General features: G+C 34.8%; 4 protein-coding genes across 6 annotated transcripts in view; 1 reads left to right on the plus strand and 3 right to left on the minus strand.

Annotated features, from left to right (window-relative positions):
• The window catches only part of LOC105831775 (neurotrimin), a 66967-nt gene extending 52678 nt beyond the window's left edge, over positions 1-14289 (plus strand). Inside the window, exons 2-10 of one of the 2 annotated variants that reach the window (XM_012672157.3) lie at positions 9378-9584; positions 9999-10363; positions 10538-10694; positions 10800-11087; positions 11296-11402; positions 11484-11673; positions 11969-12007; positions 12078-12187; positions 12275-14289. In XM_012672157.3, coding sequence (XP_012527611.1) covers positions 9378-9584; positions 9999-10363; positions 10538-10694; positions 10800-11087; positions 11296-11402; positions 11484-11673; positions 11969-12007; positions 12078-12160 — 1436 coding nt within the window. In that variant the 3' untranslated portion in view covers positions 12161-12187; positions 12275-14289. The remainder of the gene's footprint in view (positions 1-9377; positions 9585-9998; positions 10364-10537; positions 10695-10799; positions 11088-11295; positions 11403-11483; positions 11674-11968; positions 12008-12077; positions 12188-12274) is intronic. The other variant, XM_012672158.3, reaches the window with a different exon arrangement.
• On the minus strand, positions 4359-8295 carry LOC118647578. Of its 2 annotated transcripts, none has more exons than XR_004964768.1 (2): positions 5539-6341; positions 4359-4939 (listed from the first exon to the last, which is right to left on the minus strand). XR_004964768.1 is itself a non-coding variant. In XM_036292739.1 (2 exons), the coding sequence occupies exons 1-2, from the start codon at positions 8091-8093 to the stop codon at positions 4449-4451; spliced, it is 549 nt and encodes a 182-aa protein (XP_036148632.1). In that variant the 5' UTR covers positions 8094-8295; the 3' UTR covers positions 4359-4448. The 2 variants fall into 2 exon arrangements, 1 of the variants encoding a protein (XP_036148632.1); XM_036292739.1 differs by lacking the exon at positions 5539-6341 and adding an exon at positions 8036-8295.
• A 166-nt stretch (positions 14290-14455) lies between the features above and the next one.
• Positions 14456-17281, minus strand: LOC105831774 (Bardet-Biedl syndrome 1 protein homolog). Its single transcript, XM_012672156.3, has 7 exons — positions 16768-17281; positions 16493-16670; positions 16204-16413; positions 15841-16136; positions 15510-15759; positions 15253-15432; positions 14456-15186 (listed from the first exon to the last, which is right to left on the minus strand). The coding sequence occupies exons 1-7, from the start codon at positions 16779-16781 to the stop codon at positions 14560-14562; spliced, it is 1755 nt and encodes a 584-aa protein (XP_012527610.2). The 5' UTR covers positions 16782-17281; the 3' UTR covers positions 14456-14559.
• Positions 17282-17467: 186 nt separating this feature from the next.
• On the minus strand, positions 17468-23341 carry LOC105831777 (protein dispatched). Its single transcript, XM_012672160.3, has 10 exons — positions 22550-23341; positions 22331-22468; positions 21488-22171; positions 20997-21384; positions 20718-20919; positions 20239-20626; positions 19575-20153; positions 19187-19487; positions 18791-19091; positions 17468-18678 (listed from the first exon to the last, which is right to left on the minus strand). The coding sequence occupies exons 1-10, from the start codon at positions 22685-22687 to the stop codon at positions 18447-18449; spliced, it is 3351 nt and encodes a 1116-aa protein (XP_012527614.2). The 5' UTR covers positions 22688-23341; the 3' UTR covers positions 17468-18446.
• Between the last annotated feature and the right edge of the window lie 35 nt (positions 23342-23376).

Consider the following 23376-nt stretch of genomic DNA (forward strand, 5'->3'; position numbering starts at 1 on the left):
AACGGTCGAACGGTTTTCATGGTGTATACAGGTGTGATTGCGCCACCCAATGCAGCCGCAGAAAGATCGAGGTATCGCGAAATCACGAAGTAAACAAAACGGATACACGAGTTTCCCCGAGGAGCACATAGGCGGGAACAATTAACGCGGCGAACGGGCAACGCGAACGGGCAGATCTCGCCGACGGAAGAGGGAGGAAGGGGGAAGGTCGAGAGATATCCGCGAGAAAATGGATTACGGACGTGAACGTGCGCGGTGCGCCCATCTCGTCCCGCTAATTGCGACAGTAATGACGACTGCGCGGTAATTAAGGATGTCTAAGTCGAGGAACGTCAGCCCGGCGGATGACATCATCTAATAGCGGCTTGGTAGCGGTCACGTGACGCGGTCGAACGACGCGTACTCCGCGACTAATAAGGACCAGTTGAAGCAGGAGGAGGAGGAGGAGGAGGAGGAGGAGGATATCAATACGAGCACTCACGGTTGGCTCAGGTGTGCTAAGTTACGCGATAAATTGTACGTTTTGAGCGAAGGTGTAAGCCTCGCGGCCGGTCGAGCGTTAAAACGCTCGGCTTATCGCCCGTAGACGCAATTATCATATGCTTTAAGGTCGGACCTACTGCGCGCATACGAGCGCATTAGAACGAGTGTATTTTCTCACTAGCTCTTATCTCGCCCGCGTTGGAATCGATTTATCCTTATTACCGAACGGACTTTACGATCCGCGCTCACCTACCGCGCAAACGTGTCGGATCGCGAAATCTGTTACGCGTTGCTTCGCGCGATCGTCCTCCCTTTTCCTTCGCTTTCAACGGTTCGCTTTACGAACGTAACAATTTGATAATTGATAAAACCTTGGCGGCGCCGATCGCGCGGTAGTTAGCAACGCATTTCCCGCGATTGCCGCGTTAATTACCGTCTCGCGTAGTTTGCGAGCGAACTAAGACAGTTGATTTATAACGCGTGGGAGACACCCTGAGTAAAATTTATCGTGCATTTACTATACGCTAAGAATAATTCAACTTGACCTCGCATTGAAACGGGGTCTTCTGGTCTTCAGCGAACGATATTTAAAACGAATGGCAATGTTAGCGTGTAATCGATTTTTTTTTACAACAGAATTGATTTAGGGTCTTATTGTGTTGGTTTAATAAAGAAAGAAGCACCTGCAGAAATGCTACCTTCTTTATTGAGGTGCCGCCGCATTTACATGCAATCGACATGTAATACTTCGTATTGAATTTCAATAGACATTATTTTACTTCGTCATCGCAATCCGCTGGTATGGCGGGGAGATGTAAGGTATCCTCTTCCCGCGATGTACTTCTTTATGTACCGACGGTAATGAAGAAGATAACGCCATTACGATGCGTTGGCGAAGCATTCCTCGACTTAAAGCGGGGGCATTCAATGGACTAATCATCCACTGCGCTATTTGCACTCTACTTTAGTGGAAAAACGTACAGCACGCGCTAATTGACGCTTGAGAGTACAGGCTAGCTCTTAACGACAGGAATAAATAATTACAAATAATAAAAAACACGCGGAGAAGATGGCGTTTTTAAATCAATACTTCATGGATAGAACTGTAATATGTTTTCGTAAGAAAGAAGATCGTTGGAAAGTTGAAGTAAAAAAGATCCTAAATATTTGAAAGCGCTATATTTTCTTGTAGATGCATTAGGGCCGATCCTGCGCGTTCACGCCCAGCTAGAGGAAGATTAATGTTATACACAGCAACATCTCGTGTTCTTGATACCCGAAACGATCCGGTCACGCGCGATTTAACATGCTCATCTCTCTTTCTCTATGAGCTGACTCACTATTTAACGGGCTTTTAAACTGACTACGATACTGCATCGAGCTTTCTCGTGAAGGGCCTCGATAAGGCGAAGGAACAAATAAGACTAATAATACTTCTTCAACGATGATAATTGTCTGTATATCTTCTAGAACAGAAGGTACTGAATAAAATTAATAAATTATCACAACGTGACTTGTAAAAAAAAAAAGAATGATTTAAAGCGCGATATCATAATTGCGTGTCATTGTTTGATTCAAACGTGTATACGATAAATTTAGTTTTATCTCTTTTGATTTACATTCATTTTAACTAATAAATTTTAACTTGAGAGAAAACGATTAATCAACTGAATTAAAATTTTGTCACTTCATTTAGCTTAAATGCACAAATTTCAATTCAAGTATTTATAAAGTTAATTGAAATATATAAATACTTGACAAAATTTAATTTAGTTGGAAAATTTAGTCAAATTAACATTTTTTTTCTCAGCGTAATTGATAACATTTTAAATAATTTAACAAATATGGCATATAAAAGCAAAAAGATTATTGTATGCAATTTGGAGATCCATGTCTGCGTCTTCAACACGCGATTAATCGCGCGATTCTTAGAAACATTGCTTTCCAAACAAGGGAAAGTATTGGTAGGCGGTGATGTACGGTACGTGTGCTAGAGCTTGAGTTTCTACGTGACAGGACTGCGGGATCGCTACCATGCCGCAAATCAGGTTCATTGTGCTGCGACAATGGCCCACAGTAGAAATCGTAAACAATTTCATCCGTCATAATTGTGACGTTAATAGTGTTAACCCTTTACACACTTTGAATATTTTACACGTCACTAGAGAACCGTTTGCTAAAACAAATAACATTCTGTACTTTCATTGTTGCGCTGGATCGTCGCTTCCGATCAAACTTCTCGGAATATCGTTATGTACGAGAGTGTGGTCTCCAAATAGACGGCGGTTCCTGAGAAAGTCCGATGAAAGACGGCTTCGGAGCTGCCTGAAGCGCGCTAGTTCTAAAGCGCGTGAGCTGAGTCTAAATCAGGCATCTTCTAAACTCAATAAAAGTCCTGTGTACCCGGCCACTCGGTTACTCCTTACTCAGTTACTCACCTTCAGATAAACATGTTTCCGAGGCATTCGAGTGATAAAACCGTCAAAGAATCTTAATGAAAGGAAAGATAAATAAGCTTTCTATATTTCTTAGAGTGAAAATACTGCCACTATAATTTTTCGTGTGATTTTCCACTTAATAAGAGTTAGAATTCATTCTCATAGAGTGAATTTTTATTGGAGTGGAAAGTCACTCGAAAAATAACTCTCATTGGAGTGGAAAATTCAATCTATTAGAGTGAATTTTTGAACTCTTATGGAGTGGAAAATCACTCGAAAAATTGTAGTGGCAGTATTTTCACTCTAAGAAATTTAGAGAGAGATTTTACGTTATTTATATTTACAAAATTGTACACATTTATTGCCAGTACATGATGTAACATAAAAAAAAAGTATTTACTGAAGACTCGTACGTCTTAATTCATCTCGATCAAGCAGCCATATTTTCTATATTCAATATCATTCTGTTCTCTTGAGCGTGTTTCGTTCTTCTACATTTTGCTGTCACCGACGATAGTGCGGAGCCAGTCTTAGGGTCACATGACGGCGCCGACGACGGAGCATCTGCGGACCCGCGTTATCTTCCCGCTTGGCACGCAGCCAGTTCCGAATGTCGTCCCTTTTCGCTATTTCTTCCAACGGGCGTTATATCCCTCGAGCGGCAGCCGCGCGGCGGTTATTTTCGCCGATTTCGTGGTGGCGAACCGGACCCGCGAGACCGACAATAACGGATTATTCCGAATCGTACGTGCCGAAGATTGCATAATTTCTTTTTCTTTCTCTCCCGATGGTAATGACGCTCTTCCTTCGGAAGACGCTAACGCAATTTATTAGGAGGAGAAAAAAAAGGAAAGACGATTGCGTCGCGGAAACTGAGATGTAAGTCATTTCGGGAGGCTGAGGGAGCATTCGGTTTTATTGGAACGGAGTCGTTCACCTGTCCGACCACGTTCTACTGCATTCAGCGAACTGCATCTGAATATAGATAGCGAAACGCACATGAATATGAATGATAATCTTCTGTTAATCGGTGTTAAATAATTAGGTCGTCAGATGTCGTGTTACCAGGCCTCCCTCGTAATCCCGAATCTATTCTTGATTGCACGTACAGAGAGAGATGTATATTTACATATATGAATTATAATTTGAAATGATGTACAAATCAGGTCACAATCAGGTCATTATATTATTCAATTCTTCTATTTACAACGTAGTCGTTTTTTCGTCGAAATTTCGTAGCATAAGTTTAATTAAATTTCCATTGACGTGTTATTATTATTGAATAAAAAAGAAATAAATTTTAGGAAACATACGCTGAGAAAAAAGTTGTTAATTTAACTAAATTTTCTAACTAAATTAAATTTTGTCTATTGAAGTATTTATATATTTTAATTAACTATATAAAGACTTGAATTGAAATTTGTGCATTTAAGTTAAATGCATAAATTCTTGAGCTGACAAAATTTAAATTTAGTTGAAAAATTTTAACGAATCAACAATTTTTTTTTCTCAGTGTAGGAGACAGTATTAAAAATAGATATTTTGGGGGAAATTTGTTTGTATGCATTTGAATTCATTAGAATCCGAAGAAACGTCGCTTACAATTAGTACTTCGAACAAGCACGCAAGAACATTCAGGGGGACTCGGCGGGTCAATTCGGCCAATGGCACTCCCTGTTTTGTTATACGCGCTCCAACGCGCTTGCACCGCGTTGCACATTCCGTCGACATCGTCGTCCCTCCTTCGTGGTACTCGAACCCATGTGCGTGCGTGTGCTCCGTCTTGGTGAGCCCCCCCCCTCGGGGGAGGGATAAGAGTGCGTGCCTCCCGGCAATAATAACCATTAAGGCGTGAGAGAATGTGGGGGCTGACGTCACCCATTCAACATTCGTATACCCATCGAACGCTGTCAAACGCGCCCGTCGAATGCAGGTCTGTATGCGCTGACGCGACTTGGACGCGTGTGACTCAATTGCCGCCGTCCTTGGAGGAATCAGCGGAGATGATATCGATCCACCTGGAAAATACCAGATATATATATATATATATATATATATGTTTCGAAAGATACTCTGGGAAAAATAGTTCTCCTAAATACAGTTGTAACCCACTTTGGATTCTACGATTAAGTAATCCAATTGTGTGGATTGTTCTTAAGTAAAAATTATTTTTGCGTAACTGGATATCGACGGAACTAATTAACAGATTTGACTAGTGTAACTTGAAAATCTTTGAAATATATGGAATAGCTAACTGCAATTTTTAGTTAATACAGGGTTAATTCGAAGAAATAAACGTCAAATCAGAGTTACGAGTAATCAAAATAATTTGGTAACTTAATCACGGGCCCCAAAATGGATTATAACCGCGCGTATTTTGGGGAAAACTATTTTTCTCAGAGTACATTTCATGCCATTCACTTGTAAAAATTCTCCAAGATCACGAGCGTGACAAAAGTAGAGACACAGCAAACAAAAAGAGGTATACGTTTATTCCGTTGCATCTAATTATTGTAAATTGTCGGATATCCGATGGTGTTGGATATCCGAAAGATAACTTTGCTCTGAGAAACTTAAAACACGGCCTCGATAACACTCACGGAATGTTGGCACAGACCTGCCAAGTCGGCTTCCGGGGTGAGGCAGAACAGCGGCTTTCAAGAACAATGCCTCTCTTGTGGAATCTAAACTTGTGTCAAGAATTTCGTATCTTCCACCCTCTGGGCACAGTGCCGCTTTCCCACGAGAGGGAAGTGAGGCTTGTCGGAACAAACAAAGACACGGATAGTCGTTGGGTGGGAGAAACACGCGATCGATAAGAAGAACTCCGAGATCGTTAAGACGTTTCCTTTAGCACCCCATGCGCTTCCTTGACAACCGATGAACGATCACGGAGTAAAGTCTCCTCGAGACTTTTCTGAGAAGTTCTACGGGCCGATGAAAAAGTCTCTCTAAAATGTAGACCTAATCCAGCGAGAAACGATAATGAATTCGACATTAATTCGACGTCGATTCGATGTACTACTTCTCGCTGGGTGATGCTTATATAGGAATATTAAAATAAGGAAACTCTCTAGATCTTTATCGATTCTTCACTGAGAAAAAGCTTTTAGTTGCCAAAACAGAAACAAGGATCGCTTAGATGGAACAGTTACCATTGCAAATCATTTCTCATTATTTGTTATTTTAAGAAACATATATTGCCTGAGATACAAATCACATTTGTTCACTTAGAGTTCAATAGCTACAACAGCAAATCAAACGTAACAAATCATTTGTTCCCGCAACAGAGTCATTTGCTGTCCTACATCAGTAAATCATTTGGGTACTGGTATTTTGTTATGACAACAAAACTTTTTTCTCAGTATTAATTCATATTTATTTGTTCCGTCTTTTAAACGTACATCTTGATTTGGTATCAAAGGTCCTCGTAAGAGACCTCGTTGCACCTTGTAACCCTCGAGGATTCTTGTTTGCGTCTATATTTTACGTGGAATCCGAATGGCTCCAGCTGCACGGGGGAATCTCGTAAACGGAAGTCGGCTACTAGCAACGAGCCCGCACGGTTTCTCCTTCCTCTCGTCATCGAGGAGAAGTTATTTTTGATCCTCGCGCCCTGCGCGAAACCGCGCGGATCGCCCGATCGTTGTAACGCTATGCACTCTGCAAACCGTGGATGCACTCTGACATTTTCGCGACGCGAGAGATGTTTTCCGCGTCTCCCGACTTCAGTAATTTACGACTATTCCGGTGATTTGTGCGAAGCGAAACTCGAAAGAGAATCTCGTCCTCGTGCTGGAACCTTAATGTGAGGTCATCGCGGCGGCAGGATGACGTGTCCCGCAGAAACAACGCGACAAAGATCTACCTCGTCCCTTTTTTTTTCGAGTATACGCTGTCGTAAGATGACATCAGCGTGAGGTACAAAAGCGTGTCCGCGTTGCAAAATGGATTTGCGGTTTTCGCACATCCGTTATTTCCCGCGGATTATGTCGTCGTTGCTCGAATCGTCAATGAAAATGCGAATAAGATCGCGGCTGCGGTAAACGCAGGGGCTTTTCTGTTTCGCAACCCGATGAGTCGTTGCATTTCTATACGTTGATTTACGACAGGAAATCTCTTTGGACTCTCTAGTTTCTGACATACGAATGTATGCCGAAACTGTCGCCCGCACTTTTCACTCAATTGCGAAGTCTTTGAATTCGGGATAAATTATTTTTGGGAATTCTTCGAGTTGAGGAAAAAGTTGGCACGGGATTTCTTTTTAAATAAAAGTATCCTTTAATACACTGAAAAAAGCAAGTGTCAAATTAACTCTTGTATACTCGTATGAACGCGTTCATTGTTTCATATATACGCAACGATATATAATTTTCTTACAAGAATTGGAAAATTTTGAATTTCAACAATATTATAGTCTCATTTTAATACTACAATTATTATTTCAAAAATATAATTATTTTGATAATTTTATTCTACGAAAATTATAATCTTTAATTTAAACATACAGTATTTTCTATCTAACATTTTTTCCTTTCCATTCGAGAAAATTATTCTTTAAATAGCAAGAATATCATTTTTTTGTTAAATTATATAAAATTTTATGATTTTGACATAATTTTGTGATTTTCTAGGCATGTTTCAAACTAATAAGTTTGCTCAAAAAACAAGGTACAGAAGGCAAATTAAAAGGTCAGGTTAAAAATGCCAAACTAGCGAAACCATCCAATGTGCCAAACCACACCCTAATGTATTTCGTGTACCTGATCAATTTAAATCATTGTGCCGTTCCTTCGATCAATGTTCTCAATCTCGCCTTTCAATTAAGGTCGACAACCATTCTACTTTGCGTTTAACAAACATTTCGAAGCCGCAATTACCTGCCAAAATAAACGTATAACGGAATCTAATAAAATAAAAGTTTGATTTTGACTAACAAGAGTTAAAAGACAAATCTTTTATTTATTTTAATGTCTATTGCAATCAATGTTTCAATTCTAAAGTGCAAATTTCTATATTTTAAGATAGAAACTACGTGAAATACACATATATGTATACATATAAATAGATGTAAATATAACGTAATAAGAAAAGTGAATAATTTTACGAATTACCAGGACGAGAGCTTTTTCGAAAATAAAGTGGATAGACACGTCGGGTGATGACACACATATTCGTCGGTGCGCACCGTGAAGTGAATATAAACTATGAACGCAATGTTCCACGACATTAGACCGACTGAAAGAGTGCGTGGGTGCCCATGGAGTTACATGGATTGAGAAATGGGACTTCGTGGCGCCTATTCACGTGTATAGACATAGTCTTTGCTAAGGGAATCCGGGATGGAATCGTGGGGATAGGGGTTGCAATCTAACTGGAGCAGAGGGGTTCCGGCATGTAGTAGTCAGCCATTAATCTAGATTCACGGACTTCTTCCCACGTAATCGCTGCAGATCTTTCGTATATTTATTTTTCCCAGATAATATGTGCAACCATTTTTCAATATCAAAATACAAAGATACAAGCTGTACAAGATTTTTCAAGATTCTTACATAAGGATGCTTGAATATTACGGGCCACTATTACTAAATGGTTTCCTTTGTTGTGTCGTCCTATTATAGCTAATTTTTCATCGATTAAACTTGTAATAAGTGCACATCGACGATCCAATCACGACAAGCGATTTAACAATCTTAATTGCCGGATACTTCTTGTCGTTTACTTAATTCGATTGACAGTCAGGTTTGACCCATTTTTTTCTTCATGCACAGGGTGTGGTTACATTGGCTGAAGTCGAACAGCGCGTACAATGGCTTATGGAAACGAGACAAACTGATAGCGGACACGCAACTCTCTTCAGCAGGTTTAATCACGATTTACATTGCCACGACGAGAAATCGACACTGCTGAAGGAGAAACGATAATGAGGGAATTATTATTAAAAAGCTGCGTATGCTTGTGTCTCGCGTTTATGTATCTCTCCTGAAATTAAGTTCGTACACCAGAAATTTAATTTCGATCGTACCATCCCTCTCGGACACGAATATGGTTTGCGGTTTCGATCGGCAATCCGATTGCGAGCGAGTTACAGCTCGACCACCGGCATTCGTGGTCTGGCAAATTAACGGTTTTGCCGATCAAAGTGTCGCTTCGGGAAAGCATAATTAATTTCGCTTCTTAATACTCCTTTGTTAAATTATACGAATGATTCTCCAAAATACTTATCATCATTGATATAATTTTACAGAAAATAGAGCTTGACTTTATTACTCGAGCAAGCAATGATATGGTAATTTTCCCATGGAATTAAACTTCTTAACTTTTATTTCAATCTTATTACATTTTGATATTAATGAGCACATCCAAACATTTTAATGGAAACTTATTGAATTATGCAAAAGCTACTTTCTATATTTGAAAACGACTTAAGTCATGTTATATCCTCTTTAATTACAGGCTTGTGCAAACCGACTAAGAGTACGGAGCAACTGGATTACGAGGATGATGATCCTCCTTTCACAGAAGATGATGAGGATGACGAAGATGATGATGCTGACAACACCGGTACCTTCGAGACGGATCCACAAATCTTATCGCAACCAATAAGCCTTCGCGTAAAAGCTGGAAGCACCGTTAAATTGCCTTGTCAAGTGATTCACACAGGTTTGTAGAACAAACGCGGTCTCTTGACTCATTAAATCAGCACAATAGCACGTTTTAAGGTGATTCTACGATTACGTTAACGTTGTTGTAAACACAAGGTTGTAAAAAATCAGCTAATCACAGTTGATTATTTTTCGATCGCTAAAGAAATAATTATTTGTGATTGGTCAGTTTTTCACAATTTTTACATTTACAACCACGTTTACGCAACTGTAGAATGTTCTTTAAAAACATCTTTCCAAAATTATTCTTTAATAAAAATTAATACTTTATTAAACCTTTTTACGATAAAGAAAACATTTATTAGTGAAAGAGAATACAATAATTAAGAAATTAATTAATTAATTTTAATTGATTCTGCGACCATTCCTCGTATATGTTTTTCACGGACGAGCTTATTGCGGATTATTTCAGAAAATTACGCGGTTGCGTGGCAGAAGGACGGCAAGTATCTGTACGTCGAATCCGAGCCACACACAGAAGACAAGAGAATCATACGATTACCAGATAACACTCTGATAATCTATAACGCGTCGGTCGAGGACACCTCCAACAATTACAAATGCAGTATCCTGCGGAAGCCTGATTCGATAGACTTGACACACCGTCTTCTAGTTGACGAAAGAGCGCATCAGGAATCTTCGCCGCCGCAGCACTCGCACAAGGGGATCATACGCGTGTTGCCCGGGAGGAGGGTTGAAGTGAACGAGGGCCACGCTGTTAAGCTGGGTTGCGAGACCGACATACAGCCGCCGCCTGAGATCAAGTGGTTTATCGAGGTGAAACTTCATTAAAAATATCATTGATAACTGTAATAATATCGCTCTTATCACGCTATTTCATCGTTGCTAAAACATCGCAATGTTTATTATATTAATTCGCTAAAAATATCGCGGGGAGGGTTTTAACGAATTAAAAGGCAAAGCTGATTTCCATCGTTTCTTCCGCTTTAGAACAAGAAGGTGGACGGTTACGATCCCGATGTGATTGTGGACGGAAATTACATCACGATAAGGAACGTGAACGAATCTCACAGCGGCCTGTATCAATGCCTTGCTGAGGATGGTTCGAAGATGCCGGCGATGGAAGCGATCACCGTTGTCGTGCATTGTAAGTTAATTGCTCATTCTCAGTCGACCGACGTGGCTCCCAAAACCGTCTGTTTTGCATAAGCATATTGACGTTAACGATTGACGCGTTCCATTTTCGTGGCAGATAAACCTAAGGTCGAAGTAGAGAAAAGCATAGTGTACACTGGGACGGGTATAGAATCGGAACTGACGTGCATCGTGAGCGCCTATCCCGAGGCAGTCATAACGTGGTACAAAGAGGATAAGAAACTTGTTCAGAGAAAAGGATTGGTAATGCATCATGGGGTAATGAAAGGCAACAAGACCAAGCACGTTTTGAGTATCTTGCATACGTCGGGACGGGACTTGAGCGAGTACAAGTGTCGCGCGGAGAATATCATTGGTCATGGCACCAAATCTATCCTCTTAACAGGTACAATTGCTATTACATAAAATAATATGTCTAAAAATAATAAATTATGTAATTTATAAATGTAAATTACTTAAATTGTATCAAAAAATATATAACATTTTTTTAAGATTAATATTACAAAAATATTTAAGCTTTATTTAATGTTTGTGATTTGTTAGAGAAATTAAATAGCATATAAACAGATTTTCATTTACAAAACATATTTTAGGTGTGCCCTCGCAACCTAAGATATATGGCTTGAAGATGCTCAATGATGATACAGGAGTCATTCTGAAATGGCGTTTGGAAAGTTACTCGCCAATCAAGGAATACAAGGTAAATTTGCATCAAGAATATGCATTTTCCTATTAAAATTTTTGAAGTGAAATAGACGCAACATATAATTTTTTTTTGCAGTTACAGTATCGTCACAAAGGTGACCAGGAATGGACCTTTGTTGAACCTGAAGTCAAAGACGGTAAAGGAAATCAATTTCACGTAGAATATCCATTTCGAAATCTTCAGCCTGGAGCTTATGAGGCAATCGTGAAGGCTCAAAACGCATTTGGATGGTCTCTAGATTCAGAACCGCATACATTTACTGGTGGTGTGTACATTGTAACTAATATATACTTTATACGTTATTAATATATGCAATATTTGCACATTAAAAGTATTTCTATGATTTGTAATTTGCGCAACATTTTACTATAAATAGTTGTCGAAAAATTGCTATCTATGCAAAAAACTTAATCATGTTATCTTGATTATGATTTGGTTATTAGATTATTAGATTAGACGCTATTATAGACAATTTAAAGATATATAATAAAAATATTAATATAAATAATAAGTCATAAAAGAATTGCAAATGTTAAAAAATATTTTCTTAATTCTTTTAGATTATCCACCCGATTTGGCACTAAAAGGTACAGCTAACGGTATGAATCATTTGCATTATCTTATATATAATCTTTTATTTTCAATTTTTAATTTCCTGCTTATTTACAGAAAACTCGGCAACTGTTCAATCTCCCGGAATTCTTTTAGCGTTGATCCTAGTCGTTTTATCTTGTGCCTTCACAAGTCTGTAACTCTTTACTTAAATCTAAAATATGTAGGTAGGTACAACTCAGGAATTTATAAAAGTAAAACGATAAAAGTTTATGATCAACTTTTTTAAGTGATCAATTTAATTATTTATGCAGGTAATTTGCTGCAGCCAAAGCAACACCAGCAAACGCCATGGTGAATTTATTAGCATAGGAACACTTAGGAAAGAAATAGTGCATACACACATACATTCTCAGTGCAAATTGCCCCTCTCTATCAGAATATATTTTACGTAAGATAAATATAGTAAATTCTTCTCAAACGTACGGGCATTATTGAGATTTATTAATATACAAAACATTTTAGTCAAAATTTTGTGATTATAATTTACATACAATTCGCCTAGGTGTTCCATTAAAATGCATTGTAAAGAAAAAAATGAGCATTTTAATTATACTCCGTAAAACCACGAATTATTATTAAGGGATATTGTACTTTAAAGTATATACATAATTTATATATTTTATCTATCATATACACATATATATAATTGATACGTACATGTATATGTGTATATGTGTACACGTACATAATATAGTATTCACTATACATGCGTAAGCTCACAGAGAGACACACAATCATATTATTATAATTTATTTTTGTATGCTTAAGATTATTAGAAACGTGTTCAAAGATGTCGCTTGGTGCCATGTACACGGATTTACTACTTCCGAAAAAATCATGTATAGAATCTGATCTGTCATCCACAGTGCACATGTGAAAAAAGCATATATCTGAAATAATGTAGTAGAAGAGAAGTAAATGTTATAGGAACGTACTATATTGCATATTGCGTTATTGCGATAATACAACGTGCATAACCGAGTCGACGAAAAGCATAAAGTTGGAAGCATTCATATCGTAATTATCGTACAAGAATTATTGATTATTATCATTACGTCCACGTTCCCGTATGTTTGCTCCCAACAAAAGCGAATTTTTTTTTATTTACTCCTACGTTTTTCGATATATATTAATGTGATGCGCGCGAATAAAAAAATGAATGTGACAGAAGCGAGTATGTGTGAGAATGGCGTTCTAGTGTTTTCCACAATAATTTGCTAGCTTTTAGCGCTGATATGTTGTTATATTGATTTATAATTAATGTTATATGCAGTACTGTAAGCAACCATAATTGTGTAAGAAACTGCCCATTTTAAAAACGGTGTGCTTGTAGATATGAATTACAGCATAACACATGAAGCAGCCATATCCCTTCTAAAGTGTTTAAAACATTATTTATACAATAAGTTTGACTTTAATTTTTTTTAAGAGTTTGCAGAGAGTTTGCATTTTTAATAATAATAAATGAATAATCATATATTATTGAAGTTATGACAAAAAATGTATAATTTTATTATTTGAAATAATATCTTTCAACAATTAAATTTTTAATTAGAAAAGTTATAAATGTTTGTTAGTAACAATATCAAAATACAATTTTATACTGTACTTACTTTATTATGTCCAGTTTACTTTAAAGATTTTTTGTACCTATGATTTTACAATATGAATGTACGATTTAATATTTTTAGAGGTGAAATGGCTATGGGAAAGTTGCAACTGAATGAAGATAGAAAAATTAAATCTGTTATTATTGGTCTACATGATTACTAATTATTGAAAGTTTTGTAAGTGTAGTAAATTTATAATTAATTACGAAAACAAATTATTTATACAAATTAATCAGACTTGAAATTGTAAAAATTCATAATTTACTTTATATCTTTTCATTTATTGAAAAGTTGTATCATGTATCAAAAAGGGTATCATTTTAAATTTTACCAACTTTATCTTATTATATATGTATAAAGTTGAAAGTTTATTTTAAAATATGTCGACTATATACATGTGTATGTATGTGTGTGTGTGTGTATACACATGTGTATACATACACATATATACATATATGTACATAAACATAAGGAAAGTTGTTAGTCAGAATGCTTATAAAACATTATTATCAATACGCAACACACCTGATGTGTATATGAATATAGCTTCTTGTTGCCTTAATCAATGTAACATGTACAATCAAGAAAAACAAGAAAGATATATTAATTCATAAGATTATACTTGCAAATACCTAATAAACAAACTAAAATAATAATGTACAATTTAATTACCACAGTTCTTTAAAAAATAGTTAAAAATTTATATTTATATTACTTTGTTATAAATCATGTCATATTTCATATTACATTTTCTATATCATATTTACTATATTTTGTGTATGTGTGTGTAACACACGCACGCGCGCGCAACATAATAATTGATTTACATTTATAAGATAAAATATTTTATTTAAAATTAGATAAAATATGATTTATTTCATATTTGTATTTTACTTTTACAATTATAATTTAAATAATTACGTTCTTTAGATTTCAAAATCTTCCTCGGCAGCTGGTAATATTACAGTCGATACAATCAAAGGTTTTGGATCAGATTTTTTGCAGAGTAATATTTGAACTTTTCCTGATATTTGACCCTTTAAGGTTGCTGCAATAGTTAATGGTATGGGCACAGCACTTGGTAGCAAGGGCAAATCTATCACACGAGAATTTATATCAGTGTCTTCGGCTCTGCAGAGAATATACAATTCCGTTGGAGACAAATTTTCAGAAATATTTGTCACTATAATACGAATCACGTAATTGGGTCCTAAACCAAGAACATTTGTCTCCAATGTAATAGGATTTGGACCTGATGCTTGATTTTCGCTTAAATTTTCGGACGCTCGTTTGGCCGTTGTCAAGCGTAAGCGAAGAAAGCCTTGTTGAAATGTGTTATGAATTTTTTTTGCTTCGGCTCTTTCTCTTATCGTTTGATCGACAAATAATCGTGTTTTCTTTGGTATCGAAAACTTCGCTGTGCTATTCGACGACAAATTCGATAATGAATTGTTTGTATTAAAATCAGCAGTGCGCTTCAGGATTTTCATGCATAAACCACCTCCGACAGTGACCATAGCTAATGTTCGTTCCTCTTGGCCCATTCGTCCATACTATATTTTAAAAAATTATATATATATATAACTTAGACACACGTGTTGTCTTGAGGAGAGAAATACCTTAAGAGCAGATACAGGTTCCATAATTTTCACTGTATCCACATGATGTTTTCCGTCATAAATGCGGATTCCATAGCCCACTGTGCTTACAGCTAAAAGAGACAGTCCACTTTGTGGTACTGGTAAGCTGACTAAATCTAATATTATACCAGGAATATTGATTTGCCATAATTTTATTCCCTGTAAGAAATTAATACTCAGAAAGAAATCTATAACAAAATTTATTGTATTGAAATATATTCTTTGTTTAAACCTACTCTTTTTGAAAATCCCACTAGAGTACCATCCATAACAGCAACTGCCGCTCCTTCAGAAGTAAGAACAGAAACAGCCACCGCAGGCGCGGGCAAAGTTTCCCAAAGTTTCACAGAACTTCCCCTCCTAATTGCTCCTATTTTTCCATCTCTCCCAATAATTATTATCCGACCGTCACCCGTCCATAATCCGCTACTGGCAAATGCTACCGGTGGCCACTCCAGTTTATACTTATCCATAACTGAAAAGGCTCTGTATGGCAATTAAACAATATGCATAAAGAATATGTATAAAATATTTTATAAACGAATTATTAATTATCTCTAAAAATACCTGGGATCTAAAATAAAAACTTCACCAGACTCGGTTCCTAATACAAGACAACTACTCGCGGGATCGTTCCAAGAGTCTCTACGAATACTCGTGATTGCCGTTAAGGCATTAGCTTTGACAAGTGGCACCCGTCTATATTGCTCTGCGAAATCCAATCGTAAATTACTATCCAAAGAAAGAAACTTCAAAGTACGAGGGGAGAGAAATGCTGCGCTAAGTTCTTTCAGTAAGAGTTCCAAATCATCTGCGAGAGTCAACACATTTAATTCCTCGTCCAGCCCACATTTATGCCAAATCTGCATTAAATTATAAAAATATTATTAGTAAAATATAAATACCATTAATAAAATCAACTTAACATACTTCTCGTTCTTTTGGATGAGCCTCAATGTGTGGCAGACAATACTTAAAAAAGGGTCTCATATTTTTAAAAATATATACACTAGCTCCAGCTCCTACAGCAACTACAGATGATCGAGGTTCTCCATTTTCTGTATAAAAACCAACCACACCACAGGGTGGATCTACCATACTATGTTCAGTTATTTGATCACTTCCTTTATATACTCGTATCTAAAATATACACATGAGCATAAAAAATACAAATGAGCAGTGCATAATAATTCTGATTTCTTTTTATAAAACATTATACTTTTGTTGAATCGCTTTCAACTGGTCCTAGATCAGCACATATTAGCCTAGCATCTCCATCACCACTTATATCCAACATATCAAGTCCACCTGGCAGAGAAAATAAACCAGCACTTGGTTCCCAAAGTGCTTCCAACCAACGGCTCATTCCAAGTCCTCCAAGAGATTTATGATCAGCTCTAAAAAGAAATATGTTTGATAAAGATAAACATAATAAGAAGCTGAATAAAAATAACTAATACTTTCTTCACAAATGATGATAAAAATATTCATTACCTTAATCCATGCATGATTACAACTTTTATAATTTTTCTTTCTATATATAGTAAACGTATTTGCAACTTAATTACTGAATTACAGATCAATTTTCCTATTTACAATATATCTATATTACATTAACCATAAACATATCGCACACTTCGAGCTAAGATAAAGTTTTTTAATTTTGCATACTTTATCAATTCTATAATTAACAATTTTATCGCTTAATAAACTGGTATTCAATAATTAGGAGTATATACATTGGCAATTACAATTACAGAATACCCTACGCTCTTTGTTGTGCATATGTTTCCATAGAAATCTTCAAGCCAATAGCGCGAAAGTGGCGAATTGAAATACGTATTACAAACCTAGAGTATCGGTTAGGGTTGAAAACTTTAAAAACACAATTTTAGGTTTTTCGCTCTACAAAGGAGAAAAGATCAATATTCTATGTAAAATTGAGTTAAAATTTTTTAGGAAATCTATTTAACTTTAATTTTTAAACAGCAAGAAAAGGGTCTAAAAATTAAATGTATTTATAAATATATATATAATTGCAATATTTAAAGTAATTATTTTATTTTATTCAATTATCCATATCGTTTTATTCAAATACGTAAAATAAAAATTATTTCAAAGTAGAATATATGTATAAAAAATGCTGCATCGAACTGTTTACATTATAATTAAATAAAATAATATTTAAATAAAATTTATATAGCATATAAAATTACTTTATTCTTAATTTGATACAAATTATGTAACGAATAATCGACAAATATTAAAGAAAAAATAATATACTTTTATAATTACATTTGTATTCTTAATATTTTTATATAATACTGATAATATTAATTTAACATTTAATTCTTCATAGCCATAAATATGTATGCACAATTGAGAGTATTGACATTATTTAGTGCTTGCTCAGTTTTCATGACATCCAATGACTAATTTTTTTCTATTTGTTTACAAAATAACGCGGTTAAATTGTGTTATTAACTATATAAGCAAAAAAAATTCTTTTGAAACATATTACAAAGAAAATTACTGTAAAAATTACTAAATAATATTAATGCTCTTGATTGCACATATGCATGTATATATATATATATATATATATATCTGTACTACTAATTAGGAAGCCCTCTGCATGTGTTGTGTTTAACCATATATATATATATATATGTATCTGTGTGTATTGTAGATATACAGGTAACAAATATCAGACTATATCGCTTTTACTACAAACAACGATATAACTAAAATTATAATAGAGTTTTGTGATGTGTAAAAAAAATTGAGTAAGAATTGAATATATTGAATAAAAAACTAATATTTTTATTTCTTTTACAATATCAGACCAAATCGTCACATAAAATCGTATTTAAAAAATAATGTATATTCCAAATTTATAATAATATTCCAAATTTTAATAATTAAAAATATTTAATCTAGAAAATTTTGCTTTTTTAATTATGTCGTTATTGTAGCAAAAAAGCGATATTTTGAGTAATTGTCTTAAAACTATTTGAACACAGCCAACAGTCATATTAAGATCTTGCACCTAAGCACAGAATGATTATTTGACATATAGTTTATAAATATATAATTGATAAAATAGCAAATTGAGATTCCTAGAAAAAATGACATATGTATAATTGATAATAATTATTTAAATAATGATAGTCTTAATGAAGTAATGTTGATAATGGAGAAGGTGGTAATGATGGCGATGGAGGTTTTGCAAGAGTTTCCAGTTCACTGCAATGAAATTGACATACTGAACTAGATGTGCTTAAAGTTGATTCTGAAAGCATTCCTCGTCCTTTATAAGTTTTCTTCGCTCGAGTGTTACTTTTGTCGGCTTCAACTACACCATCGTTCTCATATTTAAGAAAACAAATTGATAAAATTTTTAATCTGTAAAAAATTTAAATTAGTTATTGATTAATATAATTTATATCTTCTAATATATAATTATTTTATTATAAAATATATTTTTTTAAATAAACATTTAGCTGATAAAAATCACCTGGGATATTCAAACTGAGCGAAATGTAAAGATGGTCCTATAACTGCTAGCATCGCGCACAAAAATAATGTCGCATAAATCCAACTTATTCCCATGAGGAGTAATAAAAAAATACCAATTTGTATATATGCAAGTACACTTGAAGGTAACATGAAAGCACCCGCAGCTCCACTTGTAATTGCTGCCATAAGAGTGGGACCACCCATTTGTTGTAATGCCGCTTTTACTCTGTCCGTTTTCTTCTCGGAGATACATGCTTTATAACTTACAGCGTAATGTAAGCTGAAGTCTACAGCAAGGCCTAATAGAACAAAATGTTCGCAAATTTATTAATTTCAAACCAATAAATTGTTACTTTTATAAATAATTTAAACTTTTTTTTTAGTGTTATTATACCTATAGCTGTAGTCACTGCAACACTTTCTAAAATATTCAGTTTCCAACCCAGAAGAATGAGTATCGCAACAGTTACTATTATAACAGCACCAATAGTTACAATTGCATATAGGCTGACAAGAGGATTTAAGGTCACAAGTGCTAAGACTATTAGAGCCAAAGTTAGCGATACTCCTATTCCATATACAGTTCCTTCATACAACGTTCGCTGAAGCTCGTAAAATTCTAAATTACTGATAAACCATCCACCTTGCATCCCTTTAGGTGCTGTTCGTAATTGATTCTTCATCCAATTTTCAACCTAATTAAATTCAATTATTTAATTTTCAAGAATTTAAATTTGAATAAACATTAAAAGTGTAATTATTATGAAATAAATAGTACTCACCTGATGAAAAAATTTATCCATATATCCAAATGAGAGACTGTATACATATGTGCTATCATATTCGATAATTAGCGCTTTGATCTTCGGCGTTATTTTCATCGCAAACGTATCATTTGTTGCCTGCGTGAACAACGAAGGTTCTTTGACAAATTTTGGACCTGCAAAAGGTGCATCGCCCCCCCTCCAAATATAAGGCGTACGATATACTCTCAAACTAGCTTCAGCTGCACACTGTTGCAGAACGTTGGGTTTATATGGAAATATACTGCTGTTGCAACATGGCGTATAATCAATTTCAGAATCGACAGGATCAATACAAGGTCTCTTCATCCATAAATGTAACGACTCGATGAAACAATTAGATAATAAAGCTCCTATAGTACTGTGGTAAAAAGGTTGAGTTCGTAAATTTTGACAAAATTGTTGAAGCCACTTCTGTGACTGTGGATGAGTAATGTCAAAAGTTTCATCCCAATCCAGTGTTCCCTTTTTACGAGGATCAAGATAATCACCATTATCGACCGCATTTATACCAAATACAAATCTCAATGGTAGTAAAACTTCAGCTTCTCCACCGGCCTGCACAAATCCAATACATTTATAATGCATATTTATAATCCAAGTATATACATCTACAAAATATAAATTAGTGAAATATAGATACCATTTCATATCGTTCAAACCAGAATCTTCGAGAATATACTAAATCGTACTGTTCAAATGTATGTTTATCATTAAATAATTGAAGCTCCATATAATCTGGCAATTGCAAGCCTGGATAATGGAAGACGACACTGCAACACGCTACTGTCATTATCCCCAAACTTATTAACCAAAACCATCTTAAACGAAGCACTAGTCCAGTAAGAAAGGTAGTGAATCCCACTGTCACTTTATTTCCTAAAGATCGTAGGGGACGAATAATTCTTCTGGTAATAAAATTAACAGGTGATAGAGTAGATAATTTACAATTCTCTGATACGACCACACACGCAGGTAGCCATGTTATCATCAAGAAGAAGTTAGCAATAACTATCATGCCTGAAAATAAACTGAAAATAAACAAAATTCATTAATGTATAAAAGTTTAGAAGTTTAAATGTAGAATAGAGAAATATATTTTTATATAATAAAATTTAATACCTAAAGCAATTGATAGCAGTCACATTACTAACAATTGATGCAAAAAAAGCTACTGCTGTTGTAAGAGATGTCACAAACATTGATGGAACAGCATGTTTCATTGTTTCTTGTACCAAATGTACCAATTCACCATTAGAAAGTTTCTGCTGTTTTCTAGATTCCCAAACTTTACAATAAATAAATGCATCGTCTGCTCCAATGCCTGTAAAAGATTCTATTAAGATACTTCTAACGTAAATTTTAATTATACTTATTATTTCGATATTTTAAAATACTGACCTACAGCTACAACAATGGCCAAAACGTTCATGAAAGGGAAAAATTCAATATGCAAAACGAGAGTATATATTGCGTATGAAATTCCAAGACTAAATAATACCGCTAAAATTGTTGCGACAGTCAGCATTATAGAGCCAGTAAATGCCCAAATACAAAATGTAACAAATACAAAACCAGCGAGTACTAAACTCGAATCGGATAATAATAGTTGATCGAACAATGTACTTTTCAGGCCAAGTTGCATGCCTTGAACACGAAAGTTTCCATATATTAAATCATCATTGTCTATTGCTTTGTAAAAATCTAAAGTTGCAGAACTTGCTGCAATGGGAAGAAACAACATGGCAGAATGTAGCGTCAAATTTTGTTTATTTTTAGAATCTGTCTTCTGCAACAATCCAATCAATATTCCATATTAGAATAAATAAATATATATTCATTTGTGTTAAAATATTAAAATATTAAAATATTGAAATAAGACATGTTCTTACCGGAATAAAATTAATATCTAAAAGATAATGCAGTAAATAATAAACTGCATTTCGGTAGTAGCACTCGGTTGGCACATGTCTTTGGCAATTAAAATCTTCTGCACAGTTAGGCACCAACTGATGATTATGATAATAATAAGAGCACTGTTTCAAAAGAGCCTTTACTCTGCCAAGATCATTCTCGGTCACTCCCAAACAAGAAGTACGATTAGATAAAAGTGCAACGTAGTTAGCTGGTGACCAACTTCTACAGCATTTGTGATCAGTTTCACCATTACGCTTGAGTTGTGTCTGACATAAAGATGGAAAGTGAATATTCCCACGAAGTACATCGTCAATATGACATTGAGCTAATACACCTTCCATTGACCACAAATCATCTTCCTTGGAATTTACAGTGATTACAACACGTGCATATGAAGAAGTTGGCAAATTGCAGAAAAAAATATCACTATCGAGTTGATCTTCAACCTTGTCATCTTTTATATCTACATTATGCTTGTCTTTTAGTTCTCGTAATTCTTCCCATCTATCTTTCTTACTCACTTCTTTAAGATCAGTGTTATTTAATGTCAGTTGGTGTTTCTTTCCTTTTCGTTTATTTTTACCTTTTGGCCTTTTTCTAAGAATACCCTCTTCTGTCTGAGTAGTCAAACTATGATTTTGCATATTTGTATTATTAAGCTGCAAAATCAAGTTAGAAAATTAATCATATATTTTACTAATTATTCGACACACATTAATACTTCTCCAGATATTATGAATAAACAAATTATTACTCTGTTAAAATAATTAAAAATAAAACTGTAGAATAGCCCAAAACAATTTTATTATATACCATACCTGTTTAGTTAATTGACTCACATAATGATAATATTCTAAAGGATTATTTGTAAGTTCGCCACTTGGTTTTGTAGCTTCTATCAAGTGATTCCAAGCTGTCAGTCTTTGTGCTAATACTGTACCTCTTGCCTCAAAGCCCTATATGTCCGTATTTGAAATATTAATTGTATTATATATAGAATTTTTCTTTAATTTGTGTAAGTCAATGCTTTTACATACCATTTGAGGATCTGAAAAATCTGGTAACTTTTTAGTTGTAAGCGGAATAATGAGACTTATTGAAGAAAATATGAAAACAGTCAGTAAAATAATATATGGATAACGAGCAATTATGCGAGGAAACCAGAATGGTTCCATTTCTATAAATATATTTATTCTTCTGTACAGATATATACGTATATATAATTTATTTTAAATATCTTCACTTGTGTAACAATTGAACAACCATTAATATATAATTCATATATTAGTCATTATTTATTATTCAGCACTTTGATGGAGAATTTTTAATATTAAAATACTCTGTTATAATAAAGACTACTCTTTTGTGTTACATATAAACATGTTCGTCTTTCATTTTATTCAAGTGTTTCCGAGGATATTATATGCTTTTAGTCAAATAATTTTGTTATTTCTCTTATTCGCGCTTGCAAAGTGCAATTTTAAGAACATCGGAGTATTTGGCTCCAAGTCGCGAACGCAGAAACCACCATACGAAAGTGAATTTCAGCATACGAACATGACTAAATCATTCGAATCCATAGATGCTTCTTTTTATTATCGTGTTATTGTTCGGTCATAACGAGTACGTCGTAGTCGCGATTTCTTGTTGATTTTCCTCACGGAGAAATCGCATTATGCATCTCCTTCGAATAACAAACACGTGTTTACATTACATTACAGTGATAAATGGTACGACCCAATACTAGACGAGACGCTTTTCTCACGCATGCGCGATGATCGAACGGCATCACGATTTCAGAGAAACGAAAACTGTGCAGATTTTTAATATATGTGAATGATATGAATGATCAATGCATAAGATT

Source organism: Monomorium pharaonis, chromosome 10 (genome assembly GCF_013373865.1).
Source record: "Monomorium pharaonis isolate MP-MQ-018 chromosome 10, ASM1337386v2, whole genome shotgun sequence".
Classification (NCBI taxonomy): domain Eukaryota; kingdom Metazoa; phylum Arthropoda; class Insecta; order Hymenoptera; family Formicidae; genus Monomorium; species Monomorium pharaonis.